Below are 21287 nucleotides of genomic sequence, written 5' to 3'. Positions count from 1 at the left end.
CTTTGAGTCCTTTTTTTATAGGTGAGGATGATATCTATAATTGACATCAAATTGGTGATAATTGTATTGTGAAAAGATTGTGACTGTGTCTCCTTAAAGAAAATTGTCCCGTGGAAAACAGTGTGAAAGCTGGTCTTAGCTAATAGAAAATTATCTACTGGAAATTGGTAAAAATAGATGTCAGGACATATAATGGAAGTTTTATGCAACTACAGTGGAATGCATCTAATGATTATAATGGACCTACCTTAAACATCTACAAATATCATCAGGACTGATGACATTGGATGAAAGAAGTGACTCATTCTGCTTCATTTTCAGGCTTTTTGATAACCTAATGAATCAGACATGGGTGGCAACTAAGGGATCATCTGGAGACTGGTGACAATTGTGATGGAACACATACCAAAGACTGGTTGAAAGTGTGGTAGAACACCTGATGAAAGCTGTTAACAAAATCTCCACAAAGCACAGTGATATGAATTGTGATGACTATTGATTTGGACATTTGGAAGATATTCATTTATCAAAGACTAGCATGTCATTGCCAATTTGTGAGACTGAAAGAATAGGAATTCTTTTCAGATATTTTTTTTGCACATGTGTATGTCATCTGTGATGAAACTTCTATTGGGGACTGGTGGTAGCTGTCCTGAAACATAAAATGAGGACTTGTGACAACTGTGGTAGAACATCCAATTTCTTTATTAGCCACAAGGGCCCAAACATAGAGGGGGACAATACAGCCTGATTGGGGTCAGACACACAATGATTATATGACTTTTAAAATTTTACAAAATATAATGAAATCGAATGAGATACAACAAGGACGAAATACAAACATGAAATGAAGCAAAGAGATGGCTTACGCTCCAACCCTACAAGCCCCATTCTCCTACTGAAACTTTTGTATGCAGACTTATGACATGTTCACGAGGAATCTTTCATTCCCAGCACCCTCGCAACATGCAACCGTCTTTCTTTGAACATTTTCTTTGAATGGCATCTTCTCTCCAGCCTCAACTTCCTTTTAAAGTGGAAGATAAAATATCTCACCAACCCGAGACCGGAGATGAGGTTGCCTGTCGCTAAACCTTTCATTCGTGACTTCCAGACCACCTCTTTTGCTATTGCTACTACAGCGAGAAAACATTGGTTACTTTCTTTCGTGAGGAAATCTGGCAGGTCAATTTTTACAATTGACTCAGACGACAGCTGTACTCTTCCCAAACCTGACATGTTCTGCATAAGCCCACACTTCAGACACTCCAGGACACTGAACAATAGCATGCAGGACAGTTTCCTATCCCGTCCGCATCTTGGACAGTCGGCAGTGGTAGTTTGACCATGTCGTGCGAGCTTATCCCGAATGGGTAAGGCTCCTCGGTAACATTGCCAGGCCAGGGATTTTGGGAAATTATCCAAACAACCTGGCCCGAACGTCCTTCGGAACAGACTGTCTAACTGGTTATCTCCAAGACCTAGAGTATCGTTGTTCCCAGCCTCTACCAACCTGCTATAGAAAAATGTGGTGGTACCAAAACCGCTAGCATTACCTGAGTGATGGAACTGTAGGAGTGCTTTACGGCACTCCGTAAACCATATACCCAACCTCGATCTACGAAAGAACCAGCTTTCTTGTCCACTAAAACTAGTGAACCTGGGAAACATCCATTTCACGAACGGAGACCACACCTGTTCACCATTCAGGAGTAGCCAGAGATGCCTGAACCTCAGTGCATGTTTGCGCATCAACGGCCAAGGCATCCCCAATCCTCCATTCAACGGCTTCTGGCAGCAGATAGAACGCCTCACAAGAGCAGTGGTGCCCTTCCGCAAAAAGCGGAAGATCTGCCTCTCCAGCTTGCTCAACCACAAAGCGGGACAGGGCACGACGGTTAGGCAGTAAATGATGACCGATGCGATAAACACATTGGCCACCTCCGCCCACCCTTTCAAGGATAGCCACCACCAAGACCAGTTCTTGACTATGCAGGTCAAACCAAACCCCTAGCAGCTTAACCGGGCCCTCCGTCCAACATCCCATGACGCTATCCGAAGGCATCGACTTGCCCCTCTAGGTGCCGAGTTGCAAGCCGATCCAATGGAAGCTGGTGGCATCCCCGGAATGCTAAATGAAAGTTGTGAAGGAACATCTGGAAACTGGTGGCAGCTGTGATGGAACATCTAATGAGAACTAGCAAGTCTTTCTTTCAGGTTCTTCATTTGCAGATGAGGATGACATCTACAATTGACTGGTGACACCTGTGTGATGGAACATTCCTGAGAAGTTGGTGATAACTATTTGGTAGAATCTCCTTGATGATTTTCTGATGGAATATACAATGGAAACTGCTTCTGGTGGACTGAACATTGACTGGAAATTGGTAAAATGTGTGACAGGACATCTAAAGAAAACTGTTGGCAATTGTGATAGAATGGTACAAATTTAACCTGTTGTAAACATCCAAAGGACTGGTCACTTCAGAAGAAAGACAAGGCTCATTTTGCTTCATTTTCAGGCTTTTTTATATCTAAAGGAAACTAGTAGCAACTGTGTGGATCATCTGGAGACTGGTGGCAACCATGATGGAACGTTTGGAAATGGGTGGCAACTGTGATGGAATGTCTGGAGACTGGTGACAACTGTGATGGAACGTCTGAAGACTGGTGACAACTGTGATGGAACGTCTGTACACTGGTGACAACTGTGATGGAACGTCTGAAGACTGGTGACAACTGTGATGAAACATCTGGAGACTGGTGGCAACTGTGATGGAACATCTGGAGACTGGTGACAACTGATGGAATGTCTGAAGACTGGTGGCAACTGTGATGGAACATCTGGAGACTGGTGACAACTGTGATGGAACGTCTGGAGACTGGTGGCAACTGTGATGGAACATCTGAAGACTGGTGACAACTGTGATGGAACATCTGGAGACTGGTGGCAAATGTGATGGAACATCTGAAGACTGGGGAGAACTGTGATGGAACATCTGGAGACTGGTGGCAACTGTGGTGGAACATCTGGAGACTGGTGCAACTGTGATGGAACATCTGAAGACTGGTGACAACTGTGATGGAACGTCTGAAGACTAGTGACAACTGTGATGAAACATCTGAAGACTGGTGACAACTGTGATGGAACGTCTGAAGACTGGTGGCAACTGTGATGGAACATCTGAAGACTGGTGACAACTGTGATGGAACATCTGGAGACTGGTGGCAACTGTGATGGAACATCTGAAGACTGGTGACAACTGTGATGGAACGTCTGAAGACTGGTGACAACTGTGATGGAACGTCTGAAGACTGGTGGCAACTGTAATGGAACATCTGAAGACTGGTGACAACTGTGATGGAACGTCTGAAGACTGGTGACAACTGTGATGGAACGTCTGAAGACTGGTGGCAACTGTAATGGAACATCTGAAGACTGGTGACAACTGTGATGGAACGTCTGAAGACTGGTGACAACTGTGATGGAACGTCTGAAGACTGGTGACAACTGTGATGGAACATCTGGAGACTGGTGGCAACTGTGATGGAACATCTGAAGACTGGTGACAACTGTGATGGAACGTCTGAAGACTGGTGGCAACTGTGAAGGAACATCTGGAGACTGGTGGCAACTGATGGAATGTCTGAAGATTGGTGACAACTGTGATGGAATTTCTGGAGACTGGTGGCAACTATGATGGTTCATCTAGGGACTGATGGCAACAGCATTGAAACATCTAATGGAAACTGGTGAGTCTTGCTTTCAGATATTTTCTTTTGCAGATAAGGATGACATCTATAATTGACAACCAACTGGTGATGTGTGATGGTACATCTAGAGACTGGTAGTGTATCTGGAGACTGGCACCAACAATGATTGAGCATCTAGAGGCTGGCAACTGCAATGCAGCATCTGGAGACTGAATGCAATAGTGATGAAACATATGGCAACTGTGATGGTGCATCAGGAGACTGGTGGCAACTGATGGAACATCTGGACACTGATGGTGGCAGTGATGGAACATCTGGACACTGATGGTGGCAGTGGTGGAACATCTGGACACTGATGGTGGCAGTGGTGGAACATCTGGACACTGATGGTGGCAGTGGTGGAACATCTGGACACTGATGGTGGCAGTGGTGGAACATCTGGACACTGATGGTGGCAGTGGTGGAACATCTGGACACTGATGGTGGCAGTGGTGGAACATCTGGACACTGATGGTGGCAGTGGTGGAACATCTGGACACTGATGGTGGCAGTGATGGAACATCTCGTGACTGATAGTGGCAACTGATGGAACATCTCTTGACTTGATGGTGGCCATGATGGAACATCTGGTGACTGATGAGAAATGTGATTGAACATCTGGAGATTAGCAGGCTCTTTTTATGTATTTTCTCTTCTTGCTGAGGATGACATTTATCATTGACTATTAACTGATAACAACTGTGTGATGGAACATTTAATGAAAGCTTGTTGCAACCGATGATTATTACCAAAGTTATGATGACTCTGTCTTTAGACATCCACAGTTGTTGACTGACTGCTGAGCTGGGAGATATGAAGTGGTTTGTTTTGCTTCATTTTTAGGCTCTTTGATATCTAATGTGTCTGTCCATAAGTGCAATGGAAACTAGTAACAGTTATGGTAGGTCATCTGGTATAGAGTTGGTGGCAACTGGCAGGACAGTTAATAGAAACTGATGATCTGACAGCAGTGGTTGGACATCTGATGAAAGTTGATTGCAAATGTGATGACCATGAAATGGAAACTGGCTTGGGAGATTGAAAGAAGTGAGATTTGTTTTTAGATGTTTTTTATTACAGATACAAAAGTTCCTATTCAGTGACTGTATCTGGTACCAGGTGGTTATTGTATTGTATAAAACATAAACTGCTGGACTATTCATTTGAGAGAAGAAGAGAAAAGTGGAATTCTAATAGTGACATAATTGAAGAAACTGACATTCACATGGAACATCTTTCAAAGGAAAATGGTGACAGTTTTTGGTGAAATATCTGGCTACTGATGACAGTATGATGAAGCAATCTACAGGAAGCTGGTTTAACATATCTGAAAAGAAAATGTAATGGCTCTGTTTTAGAACATTGACGACAACTGTGTTACATGGTAAATAATGACTGCCATATGAAGGACATGGAATCGTTGCTAGTGACAAATGCAACAGGCTGTCTAATGAACGTGATGACTTTGTGAAACAAAAAATGGAAACTTGTGTTAAGTATCCTAAAAGTTGTAATTGACTGAGAGGAAGAAGTGGAGGTATGATTTGCTTCAGCTTCAGGTTATTGGTAGCTGATCAATCACATATTAGTGAAAGTGAATGTGCATGCAACTGAAAAGAACTGCTAATAATGGATTAGATGTCCAAAGGAAGCTGATGACAGTTGTGGAAAACCTGGAATTTTCAAAGAAGTGAATTTTTCTTTTGCAGATATCCTGTCATTGCATGTATCTGGTGCCAGATGTTTGTGTAACAACGGTTGTCAACTGCTGAACTATACATGTGAGAGAAAGAGAAAGGATTGATTGTGAATATATGAGGATGACATCTGTAATTGACAAAACTGACAACTATGTTGAAAAGTGGGATAGAATATTTATTAGAAGTTGGTGATGAATGCGGTGGTATACCTAATGGAAGCCATTGAAAACTGATGGAACATATCTGAAAGGAAAGTGGCCACAACTGTGATGTACATCTCTGAGGACAGTTGTGTAACACAATAAGTAATGGATACTTGTGATGGAGTATGGAATGAAAGTTGGTGACAGCTATGGCAGATTATCTGATGAAAGCTAATGAGAACTTTACTAGAATGTGCAATTGAAGCTGGTGACATCTGTATTGGAAAGTTGACATTGCGGTAGGATATCTGGAAGGTCTTGACAACTGAGATGGAATGTCTATTGTAAGCTGGTGATTAATTTGACAGAATATCTAATGAAAGCAACTGTGATAGGCCATCCAGTGGAACCTTGTGAAATCTTAGAAGAGCATCTACAGAAAACTTGTGGCAAGTGTCGTGGAATATTTTAAAGTTGTGTCTAACAGACTGGCCTGTGCAATAAACGGATGTGGAGGTATTATTTGCATCACTTTCAGGTTGTTGACATCTTATCAATCATGGGACCCTCTTATTAACAAAAGTGAATGTACAGATGCATGTCAGAACTGGTGATGACTGATGGAACATCCAAGGGAAGTTGATACATTCTTATGAACAACTGTGATGGAGCATCTAATAGAAACTAGCGTCATGGAATATCTTAAAGTGATGTCTGACAGATTGGCCTATGATACAAAAAGTGGAGGTATGTTTTGCTTCATTTACAGATTATCTGATCAATTGCTGGTATCCCCCTGTTTACCAGAAGTGAATGTGTGTGTGACTGACAACTACACTACAACATGCAAAGGAAGCAAATGACATGTCAGTGACAACAGTGGAACGTTTAATGGAATCTGGTGATAACAGTCGACTATCTGGTGACCTGAGAGACAAGAAATGGGGTTTTTTTGTTGCAGTTTCAGGATTATTGTAATGCAACGATTTGACAGTCAACAGATATGTAAAACAAAAGAATTTCCTTATAGCAGAGTGATGTCTAGTGTTCAACATCATATATGTTGGCTGGTGATCTGAACATTTGAGACAACCTTTTTGCATTGAAGAGACTGGCACATCATTGCTTATTTGTGAGATTGAAAGAGGTGGTGAGATTTTCTTTTCAGCTAGTTTCTGTTGCAGTTATCCTGTCATTGAATGGTACTCAAATGTCTAGTACCAGGTGTTTGGTGTGCAGCAGAATTGACAGATGGTGAAAGTGAAGGTGTTGACATCCATAATTAATGAAGCTGGTGACAACTTTGTGAAGGAAGATCTGGTTACTGATTATAGTGTGAAGGAGCTGGAATATCTTATTATATGCTGGTGATCAAAGTGGTATATTCAATGGAAGCTGGTGACAGTTGTATGGTGGAAAATCTAAGGACGACCTGTGATAAATAATGGATGCTGTTGAACATGGAATTGGAAGCTGGTGGCAATTGTGATTGAATATGATGAAAGGTACTTACTACACTCATGAAGGACCTCTTTGGCATCTCAGTAATTGACAAAACTGGTGGCAACTTTGTGATGAAGCAGTGTACTGACTGAGATAAAACATCTGATGGAAGCTAATGAGAACTGTGCTGGAATGTCTAGTGGAAGCTGGCAGCAGAAGCAATTGGAGGTACATTTTTGCTTCATTTTCAGGTTATCTACACATTAAAGAAAGTGAATGTGGAATCGACAAGAAACTGGAGATGACTGATGAAACATCCAAAGGAAGCTGATGACAACAATAGAGGATCTAATTTTGACACATCTCAGCAGGATGGGATATGTGCAACTAAAGATTAATACCAGCTTTATAATGGTCCTATACTGATGGAGCATCTGATAGAGGCTGGTGACAACTGTGCTATCTAAGGCTGTGTGATGACCTGTGAAACAAAAGTGGAGGCTTGTTTTGCTTCATTTTCAGGTTATTTGTATCAGATCATTAGCAGCTACATATTAACAACAGTGATTGGAAATAATTAACTGTGATGAAACAGCCAAATGAAACTGATGATGAGAACAAAACATCTAATGACTGTGATGCACCAAATGGAAAATGGTAACAATTGTGGTGAAATATGTGCATCTGAAAATGAATACCAACCTTATGATGGCCCTGCATTGAGGTATCTACAGTTGTAGCTTGATGATGACCTGAGAAACAAGAAGTGGAGGTATGTTCTGTTTCATTTTCAGGTTTATTATCATTTGAATAATGCTTAGCAGTCAAGTATTGATATATAAAACAAGAGACTTTCCACATACTACTGATGTCAAGTGTCCAACATATGTGATAGCTGGTGATGATTTGTGAAACTGGAAGAAGAGGTGGGGTTTTCGCTTGTATTTACTTTTATAAATACCTTGTTATTGTGTGGAAACTTGTGTATTTGGTACCAAATGTTTAGTGTGCAGCAAGAGTGGCTGTCAGCTGATGAACTATGCATGTGGAGAGTTATAGAAAAATAAGATCAACTGATATGGCAGTGCCCCAGCATAGCCACAGCTCGTGAGGTGAAACTAAATGAAATGAAGAAAAAAAAAAATGAAATGATAGTCAAAGTGAAAATGTGGGTCACATCAATAATTGACAAAGCTGGTGACAACTGTGTGGTAGAACATCAACAAAAAATTGGTTAAAACTAAATAGTGGAACATCTTCATACTGATGACAATATGATGAAGCAATCCAACTGGTCTAATGAGAGCTAGTGCCAACTGCAACAAAACATTTGATAGAAGATGGTAAAAATTGTGGTGAAATATTTTCTGCTCTAGGCACATAGCCCCAAAATTGGTGGGGGAGTCGATTACATCAACCCCAATATGCAACTGGTACTTAATTTATCGACCCCCAAAAAGATGAACGGCAAAGTCGACCTCGGCAGAATTTGTGGTGAAATATTAGATGAAAACTGGTAGTCTTTGACAATCGAAATGGAAACTGCTGCTAAATCTCAATTGGAGCATCTGATGGAAGTTAGTAAAGATTGTGGTGCATTTGGTGGGAAACAGACCACGTACTGGTGGTTAGTGAGTTGTGTAATGGAAACTGGTAGCAAATCTCAATGGAGCTTCTGATGAAAGTGGAAGTTTGTTTTACTTCATTTTCATGCTATTGGTACCAGATCAATATTCAGCATCCATGAATTTACAAAAGTGACTGGTCATGTGACTAACAAACTAGAGATGACTGATGGAACATTCAAGGAGGCTGGTGATAATAGTATATCATCTAATGGCTGCTTATTTCAATTGGTGGAACATGTGCAACTATAGATAAGTATGGAATATGGAGCAGAGAAGTTGTGACTGCATGAAGACTATGGAAGCATAGAGCAGAATCTGATGATAGCCCTGTGACTGAGTGGTGACTTGTGAAGCAAAAAGAAGCGGAGGTTTGTTTTACTTTATTTTCAGGCTATTGGTATCTACAAAATTGAATGTGTATGTAACTAACAAGAAACTTGAGGAAACTGGCAGAACATGAAAGAAGTTGGTGGCATCTGTGGACCATCTTTTGGAAGCTGGTGAAAACTGATGAAAATAACACTATCCTGAGGTATCTAAGGTTGCTGCTTACCATTGGTGACTTGAGGGACAAGAAGTGGAAGTAGGTTTTGTTTGATTTTCTATATGTGACTGATCTTAGCCAATCAGTTTGTAATATGTAAAACAGTATTTCTACATACAATGGCAATGTCTAATGATTGTTGATGATTGCTTTGAACATCTGAGAGATTTATATGTTAAAGAGACTGTGGCACATCAGTGCTGATTTGTAAGCTTGAAAGAAGCGGTGAGTTTTTTTTTTCTTTTCAGATATTTTCTTTTGCAAATACCATGTCTTGGTGTGGGAACTTGTGTATCTGGTACCAGGTGTTTACTGTGTTACAACAATGATTATCAACTGCTGAACTTCAGATGTGAAAAGAAAAGAAAAATCCATGGATTGTGAAAGAGAATTTATGAGGATATCTATAATTGACACAGCTGGTGACAACTACGTGGTGGAACATCGTTGACAAGAAACTGGTAGCAAGTGTCTTCGCGAATCATCTCAAGATTGGTGGCTGTGTTGTGAAATACCTACTGGAAACTGGGGACAAACTAGTGAAGCAGCTGATTGAAGTTGGTGAGAACTGTAATTGTGCATAAAATCAAGACAACTATCATACTGCAAACAGAAGCTGATGACAACTAGTGGTGGCAACTATGATGGACCATTTAATAGAAGCTAGTGATGAATATGACAAAATGTTTAATGGAAGCTGGTGACATTCATTTCCAATTTCATTAGTATCTCTGAACTTCTTTTGACAGTGGTAAAGTAAGAACAGTGTCTTCTACATAACCCTGGAAGTGTGTAGTATCATGAATTTATATGATGACTCTTAATGTTTACATTGAATGATCTTGCATAGGCAAGGCCAATATAAGAGACAGTGAAATGGAGATAAAGACATTCAGTGTTCAGCACAAGATGTACTATCTTTCATAAATCAGAAGCAGTTTTTGCTTGATTGATTTTCAGTTATATAGGAATCTCAAAGATAATTTTAATAGTCAACTGGCGTTATGTACAATAACAGCATATATGCATTTGGCAATTGTAAAATGAAGCTTGTACATATCTGATTGCAAGCTGGTAACAGATCATCTACAGGAAACTTGTGAGTTACGAATCATAAATGGAAATTGACAGATGATGGAGCATACATTAGAAATTGATAACATGACAGAACATTAGTGGAAATTAATAGCATCTGCTTGATGAAACATCTATAAATTGATTGGTAATTGTGTGCTGGAACAACCTTTACAAAACACTGGTGATGACTTCAATAGAGAATATGTGAGTGAAGACTTATGAAATGTTCCAGAGAGAGAGCATCAGTTTGGATGGAACATGTCAGCCTCATGATATCTTCAACCTGCAACTTGCTACAGTAAGAAGCAGCATTAAGCAGTAAACTGAGGTCAGTAGAAAACAATTGTGATGAATCCTGTAATCTATTGATTAGTGCCAACTTCATGGGGTACTTTTCTACTATTGTTACCTCTGTTTAAATATGTAATTATGAAATTGTCATCAAATCAATTAGATATTTTGACTCTATTTGTTGATGTTACGAAGTGGAACAGTCTTGATAGTCGAGTTATGATGATACCAAAGAGACACTACATAGTCATCCACCAACTAGAAAGAGTTAAATCTTCTTGAGAATGATATGTACAGACAAGATGAAGTTGAGAATCCATAATCGAGGTTCTGTGGCTTGACCTGAAGTCAATCTTGAGGTTCTGTGACTTGACATGATGGCAATAGGAACACAATACGTCTGAGGAAGAGAGTAACTGTGACTGACATGTGACAACTGGTACATGGGAAAGAGCAGCTGTGACTGGTATATGGAGACTACAGGGACATGGAGCATGTGAACTGTGACTTGGATTTGGTGACAAGAGGAACATGAAGCAAAGACATATGTGATGGCAACAGAAACATGGAGACGAGCAATTGTGACATAGAAGTGTTGACAACAGGAGCAACCAGAAGAGCATCTATGACGAGAATCTAGGGACAACTTCAAGATGTAGTGGAGCAACTATAACTGGAGTGTGATGGCAACAGGGAGATAGAAATGAGGAGCTGTGATAGCAGTGACAGAGGTTCATGGAAGAGAACACCCACATCTGGTGTGTGATAACAACTGGTACATCAGGAAAAGCAACTGCGAAGAGAATTTGACTGCATGAAATGAAAAAGAGCAAATGTGACTCTGCTGTGCTGACAACAGGAAGGTGGATGAGAGCAGCTGACGGTGTAGGAAAGTGAAGCAGAGCAACTATCAGAGGGGATGACAACAGGAGGATGCAGAAGATAAAGTGCAGACAAGATGTGGTAGTAGCAACTGGAATTTGGTGCAGAACAACTTCAAGTGAAGTGTGGAGACAGCAGGAATATGGAATTCAGTAACTGAGACTAGAATATAGTGATATAAAGAAAAGTGAGTGCAACTGTAGCTGAGAACTGATGATGATAGAAAGTGACTAATGCATGTGGTAACAAGAGTGTGTGATAAATGTACAACGGAGCAGAAAAACTATGACTTAGATTTGGTGACAGTGGGAACATGAAGCAGAGCAACTGTGACCAGAAGTGGTGACGACAAAGTGGAGCAGAGCAACTATGACTTAGATTTGGTGGCAACAGGAACATGAAGCAGAGCAACTGTAATTGGAATGTGGTGACAACAGCAAGTTGGAGCAGAGCAAATGTGATTGGGATTTAATGATAGCAGGAAATGAAGCAGAGCATCTATGAACATGAAGCAAATAAGTTGCAACCAGAATGTGGTGACAATTGCAAGTTGTAGCAGAGCAACTGGGTGTGGATTCTGATGACAGCAGGAACATGGAACAGAGCAACTATTAGATTTAATGAAAGTAGGAACATGAAGCAGAGCAACTACGACTTAGATTTGGTGACCAGAAGGTGGTGACAACAACAAAGTGGAGCAGAGCAACTGTGAACAGAATGTAGCGACAACGGCAAGGTGGAGCAGAGCAACTGTTATATTTGGTGGCAGCAGAAACCTGGAGCAGAGCAACAGCAAGTTGTAAGCGGAGCAACTGTGTGTGGGTTTTGATAACAGCAGGAACATAGAGCAGAGCAACTATTAGATTTGGTGACAGCAGGAACAAGAAACAAAAGCAACTGTGATCTGAATGTGGTTACAGCAGCAATATGGAGCAGAGCAACTGTCTGGGATTTGCTGACAGCAGAAACATGGAGCAGAGCAACTATAGCTTAGACTTGGTGGCAACAAGAACATGAAGCAGAGTAACAGTGACTGGAATGTGGTAACAACAGCAAGGTGGAACAGGGCAACTATGACTGAGATTTGGTGACAGCAGGAACATGGAGCAGAGCAGCTATGACTTCAACATGAAGCAGAGCAACTGCAAGCAGCATGTGGTGACAACTACAAGTTCTAGCAGAGCAACTTTGTGTGGGGTTTGATGACAAGAAGCTGGTGACAACATCAAAGTGGAGCAGAGAAACTTTGACTTAGACTTGGTGGCAATAGGAGTGTGAAGCAGAGCAACTGTGACTGGAATGCTGTAACAATAGCAAGATGGAACAGGACAACTGTGACTGGGATTTGATGACTGCAGGAACATGAAGCAGAGCAACTGTGACCAGAATATGGTGACACGAAAAAAGTGGAGCAGAGCTACTGCAAACAGAATATGGTGACAACAGCAAGTTGGGGCAGAGCAACTATGTGTGGGTTTTGATAACAGCAGGAACAAGAAGCAGAGCAACTATGACTTAGATTCTGTGACAGCAGGAACAAGAAGCAAAACAACTGTGACCAGAATATGGTGACACCAAAAAAGTGGAGCAGAGCTACTGCAACCAGAATATGGTGACGACAGCAAGCAAAACAACTGTGACCAGAATATGGTGACACCAAAAAAGTAGAGCAGAGCAAGTGCAACCAGAATGTGGTGACAACAGCAAGTTGGGGCAGAGCAACTATGTGTGGGTTTTGATAACAGCAGGAACATGAAGCAGAGCAACTATGACTTAGATTCTGTGACAGCAGGAACAAGAAGCAAAACAACTGTGACCAGAATATGGTGGCACCAAAAAAGTGGTGACAACAGCAAGTTGGGGCAGAGCAACTGTGTGGGTTTTGATAACAGCAGGAACAAGAAGCCAAGCAACTGTGACCAGAAGATGGTGACAACAACAAAGTGGAGCAGAACAACTGTGACTGGGATTTGGTAACAGCATGAACATGGAGCACAGAAACTATAACTGGAATGTGGGTGACAACTACAAGTTCTAGCAGAGCAACTGTGTGTGGGTTTTGATGACAAGAAGCTGGTGACAACATCAAAGTGGAGCAGAGAAACTATGACTTAGACTTGGTGGCAATAGGAGTGTGAAGCAGAGCGACTGTGACTGGAATGCTGTAACAACAGCAAGATGGAACAGGACAACTGTGACTGGGATTTGATGACAGCAGGAACACGGAGCAGAGCTAGTTTTACTTAGATTTGGTGACAGCAGGAACATGAAGCAGAGCAACTGTGACCAGAATATGGTGACACCAAAAAAGTGGAGCAGAGCTACTGCAACCAGAATATGGTGACAACAGCAAGTTGGAGCAGAGCAACTATGTGTGGGTTTTGATAACAGCAGGAACATGAAGCAGAGCAACTATGACTTAGATTCTGTGACAGCAGGAACAAGAAGCAAAACAACTGTGACCAGAATATGGTGACACCAAAAAGGTGGAGCAGAGCTACTGCAACCAGAATATGGTGACAACAGCAAGCAAAACAACTGTGACCAGAATATGGTGACACCAAAAAAGTAGAGCAGAGCAACTGCAACTAGAATGTGGTGACAACAGCAAGTTGGGGCAGAGAAACTGTGTGGGTTTTGATAACAGCAGGAACATGAAGCAGAGCAACTATGACTTAGATTCTGTGACAGCAGGAACAAGAAGCCAAGCAACTGTGACCAGAAGATGGTGACAACAACAAAGTGGAGCAGAACAACTGTGACTGGGATTTGGTAACAGCATGAACATGGAGCACAGAAACTATAACTGGAATGTGGGTGACAACTACAAGTTCTAGCAGAGCAACTGTGTGTGGGTTTTGATGACAAGAAGCTGGTGACAACATCAAAGTGGAGCAGAGAAACTATGACTTAGACTTGGTGGCAATAGGAGTGTGAAGCAGAGCAACTGTGACTGGAATGCTGTAACAACAGCAAGATGGAACAGGACAACTGTGACTGGGATTTGATGACAGCAGGAACACGGAGCAGAGCTACTTTTACTTAGATTTGGTGACAGCAGGAACATGAAGCAGAGCAACTGTGACCAGAATATGGTGACACCAAAAAAGTGGAGCAGAGCTACTGCAACCAGAATATGGTGACAACAGCAAGTTGGGGCAGAGCAACTATGTGTGGGTTTTGATAATAGCAGGAACATGAAGCAGAGCAACTATGACTTAGATTCTGTGACAGCAGGAACAAGAAGCAAAACAACTGTGACCAGAATATGGTGACACCAAAAAAGTGGAGCAGAGCTACTGCAACCAGAATATGGTGACAACAGCAAGTTGGGGCAGAGCAACTACGTGTGGGTTTTGATAACAGCAGGAGCATGAAGCAGAGCAACTATGACTTAGATTCTGTGACAGCAGGAACAAGAAGCAAAACAACTGTGACCAGAATATGGTGGCACCAAAAAAGTGGAGCAGAGCTACTGCAACCAGAATATGGTGACAACAGCAAGCAAAACAACTGTGACCAGAATATGGTGACACCAAAAAAGTAGAGCAGAGCAACTGCAACCAGAATGTGGTGACAACAGCAAGTTGGGGCAGAGCAACTATGTGTGGGTTTTGATAACAGCAGGAACATGAAGCAGAGCAACTATGACTTAGATTCTGTGACAGCAGGAACAAGAAGCAAAACAACTGTGACCAGAATATGGTGACACCAAAAAAGTAGAGCAGAGCAACTGCAACCAGAATGTGGTGACAACAGCAAGTTGGGGCAGAGCAACTGTGTGGGTTTTGATAACAGCAGAAACATGAAGCAGAGCAACTATGACTTAGATTCTGTGACAGCAGGAACAAGAAGCAAAACAACTGTGACCAGAATATGGTGCCACCAAAAAAGTGGAGCAGAGCTACTGCAACCAGAATATGGTGACAACAGCAAGTTGGGGCAGAGCAACTATGTGTGGGTTTTGATAACAGCAGGAGCATGAAGCAGAGCAACTATGACTTAGATTCTGTGACAGCAGGAACAAGAAGCAAAACAACTGTGACCAGAATATGGTGACACCAAAAAAGTAGAGCAGAGCAACTGCAACCAGAATGTGGTGACAACAGCAAGTTGGGGCAGAGCAACTGTGTGGGTTTTGATAACAGCAGGAACAAGAAGCAAAGCAACTGTGACCAGAAGATGGTGATAACAACAAAGTGGAGCAGAACAACTGTGACTGGGATTTGGTAACAGCATGAACATGGAGCACAGAAACTGTGACTGGAATGTGGTGACAACTACAAGTTCTAGCAGAGCAACTGTGTGTGGGTTTTGATGACAAGAAGCTGGTGACAACATCAAAGTGGAGCAGAGCAACTATGACTTAGACTTGGTGGCAACAAGAGTGTGAAGCAGAGCAACTGCAACCAGAATCCTGTGACAGCAGCAAGTTGGAGCAGAGCAACTGTGACGGGGGTATTGGTGATAGCAAGAACATGGAGCACAGAAACTGTAATTGGAATGTGGTGACAACAGCAAGGAGGAGGATGAGCAGAGCAACTGTGACTGGGATTTGGTGACAGCAGGAACATGGAGCAGAGCAACTATGACTTGAACATGAAGCAGAGCAATGCAAGCAGCATGTGGTGACAACTACAAGTTCTAGCAGAGCAACTGGGTGTGGGTTTTGATGACAAGAAGCTGGTGACAACATCAAAGAGGAGCAGAGCAACTGTGACTGGGATTTGATGGCAGTAAGAACATGGAGCAAAGCAACTGCGACCAGAAGGTGATGACAACAAAGTGGAACAGGATAACTATGACCAGAATGTGGTGACAACAGGAATATGGAGCAGAACAATTATGACAGGAATCTGTAAACTACAAAGCATAGAGCAGAGCTGCTGTGAAGTCAATTTGGTGACAAGAAGACTGATGCAGAAAAAGGGCAGCTGTGGTATAGAGGTCTTAACAGTAGAAACAAAAGTAAGAGCAAGTGTAACAGAATGTGGTGGCAACAGCAAGATAGAGCAGACCAACTTCAACTGGAGTCTGGTGACAGGAAGAATAAAATGAGCAACTGTGACAGCATTGACAGAGAAGTGACTAGGATTTATTGACAACAGGAGCATGAAGCAAAGCAAATGTCACTGGGTTGTGGTGGCAATAGGAATATGGATGAGCTTTGAATTCAGGTGATACTACAGAAGGAAGATAAAGTGGACCAGCCGTCAGGTGGTGATGACTAGATGGAGTATAGCAAGTTGACTGAGAATTGGTTTCAACAAGAATGTGGAGCAGAACAACTGTGACATGTGATGGCAACAAGAACATTGAGAAGAGCAACTGTGAGTAGAATGTGTTGATAACAGCAAGGTGGAGTAGAACACCTATGATTAAATTGTGGAAATGAGTGGAACATGGAGCAGGGTAACAGTGACTGGAGTGTGGTAACAACAGGAATGTGCAGCAAGGGACAGCAGGAAGATGGACGAGCAACTGTGACTGGCATGTAGTGATATGAAGATACACAAGTGCAACTCTACTTGAGAACTGGTGATGATAAAGGGTAACTGCATTTGGTAATGACGACATCATGGAACAGGGCAGCAATGGCTGGGATTTGTTGAAAAGAGAAACATGGAGCAGAGCAACTGTGGTGGTTATGATGACGGCAGGAATATGCAGAGGGGCAACTGTGAGATAAAGTTGTTGACAACAGGAACAAACAGAAGAGCAACTATGACTAGAATGTAGTGACAATAGCAAAATGATGAATGGAACATAGAACAGAGCAACTTCAACTGGAATGTAGTTACAGCAGAGGGAGGGAGCAAAGCAACTGTGAATTGAGGTGTCATGACCAATTTGACATAGAGGTGGTGACAGCTAAGCAACAATGACGTTTGTAATGGCAACAGGAAGATTTAAAGAGTAACTGAATGACATGTGACGACTGGTATATGGTAGAGACTGACTGGAATATGCAGACATGGAGCAGCTGTGACATAGAAGTGCTGATAAAAGGAAGAAACAAAAGAGCAACTATGACCAGAATGTAATAAAAACAGCAAGATGGAGTGCAGCATCTCTGACGGGAATGTGGTGATGAGTGGAATATGGAGCAGAGCAATTTTAACTGGTGTATGATGGGAGCAGGAAGATGGAAATGAATGTTTGGCAAGAAAAATATTTGAGCAGAGCCACTGTGGGCTATGGTCATCAAAACAGCATGGAAGAGAGCAAGTATGAGTTAAAGTGCAGGAAGATGGCAGAAAATGAGGTGTAATCAAGATGTGGTGGTAACGAGAACATGGAGCAGAGCAATGGTGGCTTGGATTTGGTGACAACAGGAAGATGAAGAAGAACAACTATGATGGATGTGTTGGCAACAAGAACATGGAAGAGCAGCTGTGACATGTATGTGTTGACATCAGGGACAAACAGAAGAGCGGCTGCGACTGGAATGTGGTGACAGCAGGAAGATGAAAGTGAGCAACTGAATTGTAGTGGGGTGATCACAAGATGACATAAAAAGTGGTGAAATAGAAGTTTTGACAGCAGCAACAGTGACGTATGTGATGGCAACAGAAAGATTGAAGTAGAGCAACTGTAGGATGTAGTGATCAGGGCAGCATGGAAAAGAGCCACTGTATCTGGTATATGGTGACAACGAATACATGGAAGAGAGCAGCTATACCGTGAATGGAATATGAAAACTGCAGGAACATGAAGCAAACCAAGTGTAACTTGGATTTTGTATCAGGAAGATGAAGAGCAGCTGTGAGATAGAGGTGTTGACAACATGGACAGAGAAGCAGCTGTGACTTGAATGTGATGAAAACAAGATGGAATGGAGCAGAGCAATTTCAACATGAAATTGGTGACAGCAAAAAGAAGGAAGTGAACAACTGTGATGTATGTGATAACAACAAAAAGATTGGAGCAGAGCAACTGGGATATGGTGATCAGAGCATCATGGGAGAGAGCAATAATAAAAGGAATGTGACAATAGGAAGATGGATGATAGCAAGTGTGGGTTGAGGTGCTGAGATTGCAGGAAGATGAAGCAGAGGAACTGTGATGTATGTGATGGCAACAAGGTTTGGAGAACAGCTGCAACAACTGGTACATGGGAGAGAGTGACTATGACTGGAAAATACAGAAACATGGAGCAGAACAATCAAAATGTGACTTGAATTTGGTGACCACAGGAAAATAAAAAAATGCTACTGTCATGGATGCATTGGCAACAGGAAGATTAGAAGAATGACTGACTGGCATGAGGTGACAACTGGTACATGGGAGAGAGCAACTGACTGGAATATGGAAACTACAAGAACATGGAGCAGGGCACCTGTGATGGCAACAGGAACATTGAAAAGAGTAGCTATGACATAGAAGTGTTCACAACAGGAGCAAACCGAAGAGGAACTATGACTAGAATATGGTGACAACAGCAAGATGGAATGGAACATCAAGCAGAGCAACTTTAACTGGAGTGTAGTGACAGCAGGAAGAGAGACGTAAAAAACTGTGACCAAGGGAACATGAAACATGGAGCAGAACAACAATGTTAGAAATATGGAAACTGCAGGAACATGGTGCAAAGCAACCTTTACTGGAATATGGAGGCTACTGGAACATAAAGCAGAGCAAATGTGACTTGGATTTGGTGTCAAAAGGAAGATGGAGAGCAACTGTGATGGATGTGTTGGCAAGAGGAATAAACTGAAGAGAAAAAGTGAGCAGAAGTTAGAGTGGAACATGGAGCAGAGCACCTTGAACTGGTGATGACAGCAGGAAGAAGGAGGTGATTGACTGAGAATTGCGATGTCATGACCACAGTATGACATAGAACAGTGATGACAGAAGTGCAACAGTAACATCTATGATGACGAAGATTTGAAGAACAACTTGTACATGTGAGAAAGTGACTGACAGGAACATGGAGTAGAACATCTGTGGCCTGAATGTGATGAGAACAGCTAGATGCAATGGAGCAACTATGACAAGAATGTGGTGATAGCAGAATAATGGAATTGAGCAACCTCGATGTATGCGATGGCAGCAAAAAGATTGGAGTGGAGCAGCTGTGAGTTGAGATGCTGAGACTGCAGGAAAGTGAAGCAGAACAGCTGTTAGAGGTGGCAGCAGCAATGAGAAGACGGAGAAAATAGTGTAATCAAGGTGATGTGGCAACATAAACATGGAGCAGAGCAACTGACTGAGATTTGGTGGCAGCAGTGACATAGAATGGAACGCCTAAACTGGAATGTGGTGATAACAGGAGGATGAAGCAGAGCAACTGTGCCTGGCATGTGGTAACAACTGGTACATGGAAGAGAGCAACTCTGATTGAAATATGGAAACTGCAGGAACATAAAGCAGAGCTTAGCATAAACATTTACTGGAATATGGTGGCAACAAGAACATGGAGAAGAGCAACTGAGTAGAACATCCTACAGAGCAACAGAGTAGAACATCCTACAGAGCAACTTTAACTGGAGAATGGAGGCAGCAGGAAGATGGCAGTTAGAAACTGAATTGAGGTTTTGTGAGCTCAAGATGACAGAACTGGTAAAATAGAGGTGGTGGCAGCAGAGCAACTGTGACATGTGGTGACAACAGGAAGATTTGAAGAAGAACTGTGACAAGGAAAACGTGGAGCAGAGCAACTTAAACTGAAGTGTGGTAACAAGAAGATTAGAGTGGACCAGCATGGAAGAGAACAACTTAGTCTAGAACATGGTAGAGAGCAACTGAGTTGAGGTGCTGGAAGGTGAAGCAAAGCAGCTGACAGAGAGGTGGTAAAACATGAAGATGGAGAAAATGAAGTGTAAATCAAGATTTGGTGGTAGCAGAATCATGGAGCAGGACAACTGTGACTTGTGGCAATTGGTATATAGGGAGAGCAACTATGACTGGAATATGGAAACATGCTGGAACGTGGTGCAGAGCAACTGTGACAACAGGAACATCAAGCTGAGTGAGTGTGACTTGGATTTGGTGATACTAGAACATGAAGAAAAGCAACTGTGTTGGCAACCAGAGAAGAGCAGCTCTAAGATGTGTTGACAATATTAACAGACAGAATAGTAACTGACTAGAATGTGGTGACATGTGGACCATGAAGTAGGGTAACTTTAGAGTGGTGACAGCAGGAAGAAAGTAACTGTGACGTATGTGGTGGCAACAATAAAATTTGGGGAACAGCTGTTAGTAAGATGTGGTGATCAAAGCAGCATAGAAGATTTGAAGAACTGTGACTGGCATGAGGTGACAACTGATATATGGGAGAGAGCAACTATGACTGGAATATGGAAACTACAAGAACATGGAACAGGGCAACAGGGACATTGGAAAGAGTAGCTGTGACATAGAAGTGTTTACAACAGGAGCAAACAGAAGAGCAATTGCAACTAGAATATGGTGACAACAGCAAGATAGTGTAGCAACTGTGAGTGGAACATCAAATAGAGCAACTAACTTCAACTGAAGTATGGTGACAGCAGGAAGTGAGATATGAAAACTGACTTCAGATTTTGTGACCAAGACAACATGGAGCAGCAGTGACAACGGAGCAACTGCAAAGCATGTAATGGCAACAGGAAGATTTGGAGAACAACTGTGACTAGGATGTGATCCGAAGAGCATGGAAGAGAATGATTGTGGTTGGTATGTGGTGGCAACTGGTACATGGGAGAGAGTGACTGTGGTTGGAATATGGAGCAGAAGAATTTTTACTGAAGTGTCATGTTAAGAAGATGGAAATGGGGCAACTGTACCTCAGAACTTGTGGTAAAGAGTGATTGATGCATGTGGTAACAACAAGAATGTAGAG

At 42.1% G+C, this 21287-nt stretch overlaps 1 protein-coding gene and 1 long non-coding RNA gene across 2 annotated transcripts in view; one reads left to right on the top strand and one right to left on the bottom strand.

Moving 5' to 3' along the window:
* LOC118766889 overlaps positions 1–21287 on the top strand; it is a 36624-nt gene extending 15337 nt beyond the window's left edge. Inside the window, exons 4-6 of the long non-coding RNA XR_005002799.1 lie at positions 11816–11901; positions 16163–17587; positions 17629–21287. This is a non-coding gene — a long non-coding RNA (uncharacterized LOC118766889). The remainder of the gene's footprint in view (positions 1–11815; positions 11902–16162; positions 17588–17628) is intronic.
* Positions 472–1983, bottom strand: LOC118766888. The gene is made up of 2 exons (XM_036510743.1): positions 894–1983; positions 472–612 (listed from the first exon to the last, which is right to left on the bottom strand). The coding sequence occupies exon 1, from the start codon at positions 1765–1767 to the stop codon at positions 931–933; it is 837 nt and encodes a 278-aa protein (XP_036366636.1). The 5' UTR covers positions 1768–1983; the 3' UTR covers positions 472–612; positions 894–930.

The sequence above is a fragment of the Octopus sinensis genome, linkage group LG18 (genome assembly GCF_006345805.1).
Source record: "Octopus sinensis linkage group LG18, ASM634580v1, whole genome shotgun sequence".
Taxonomy (NCBI): Eukaryota; Metazoa; Mollusca; class Cephalopoda; order Octopoda; family Octopodidae; genus Octopus; species Octopus sinensis.
This window is presented reverse-complemented; position numbering and strand designations above follow the sequence as displayed.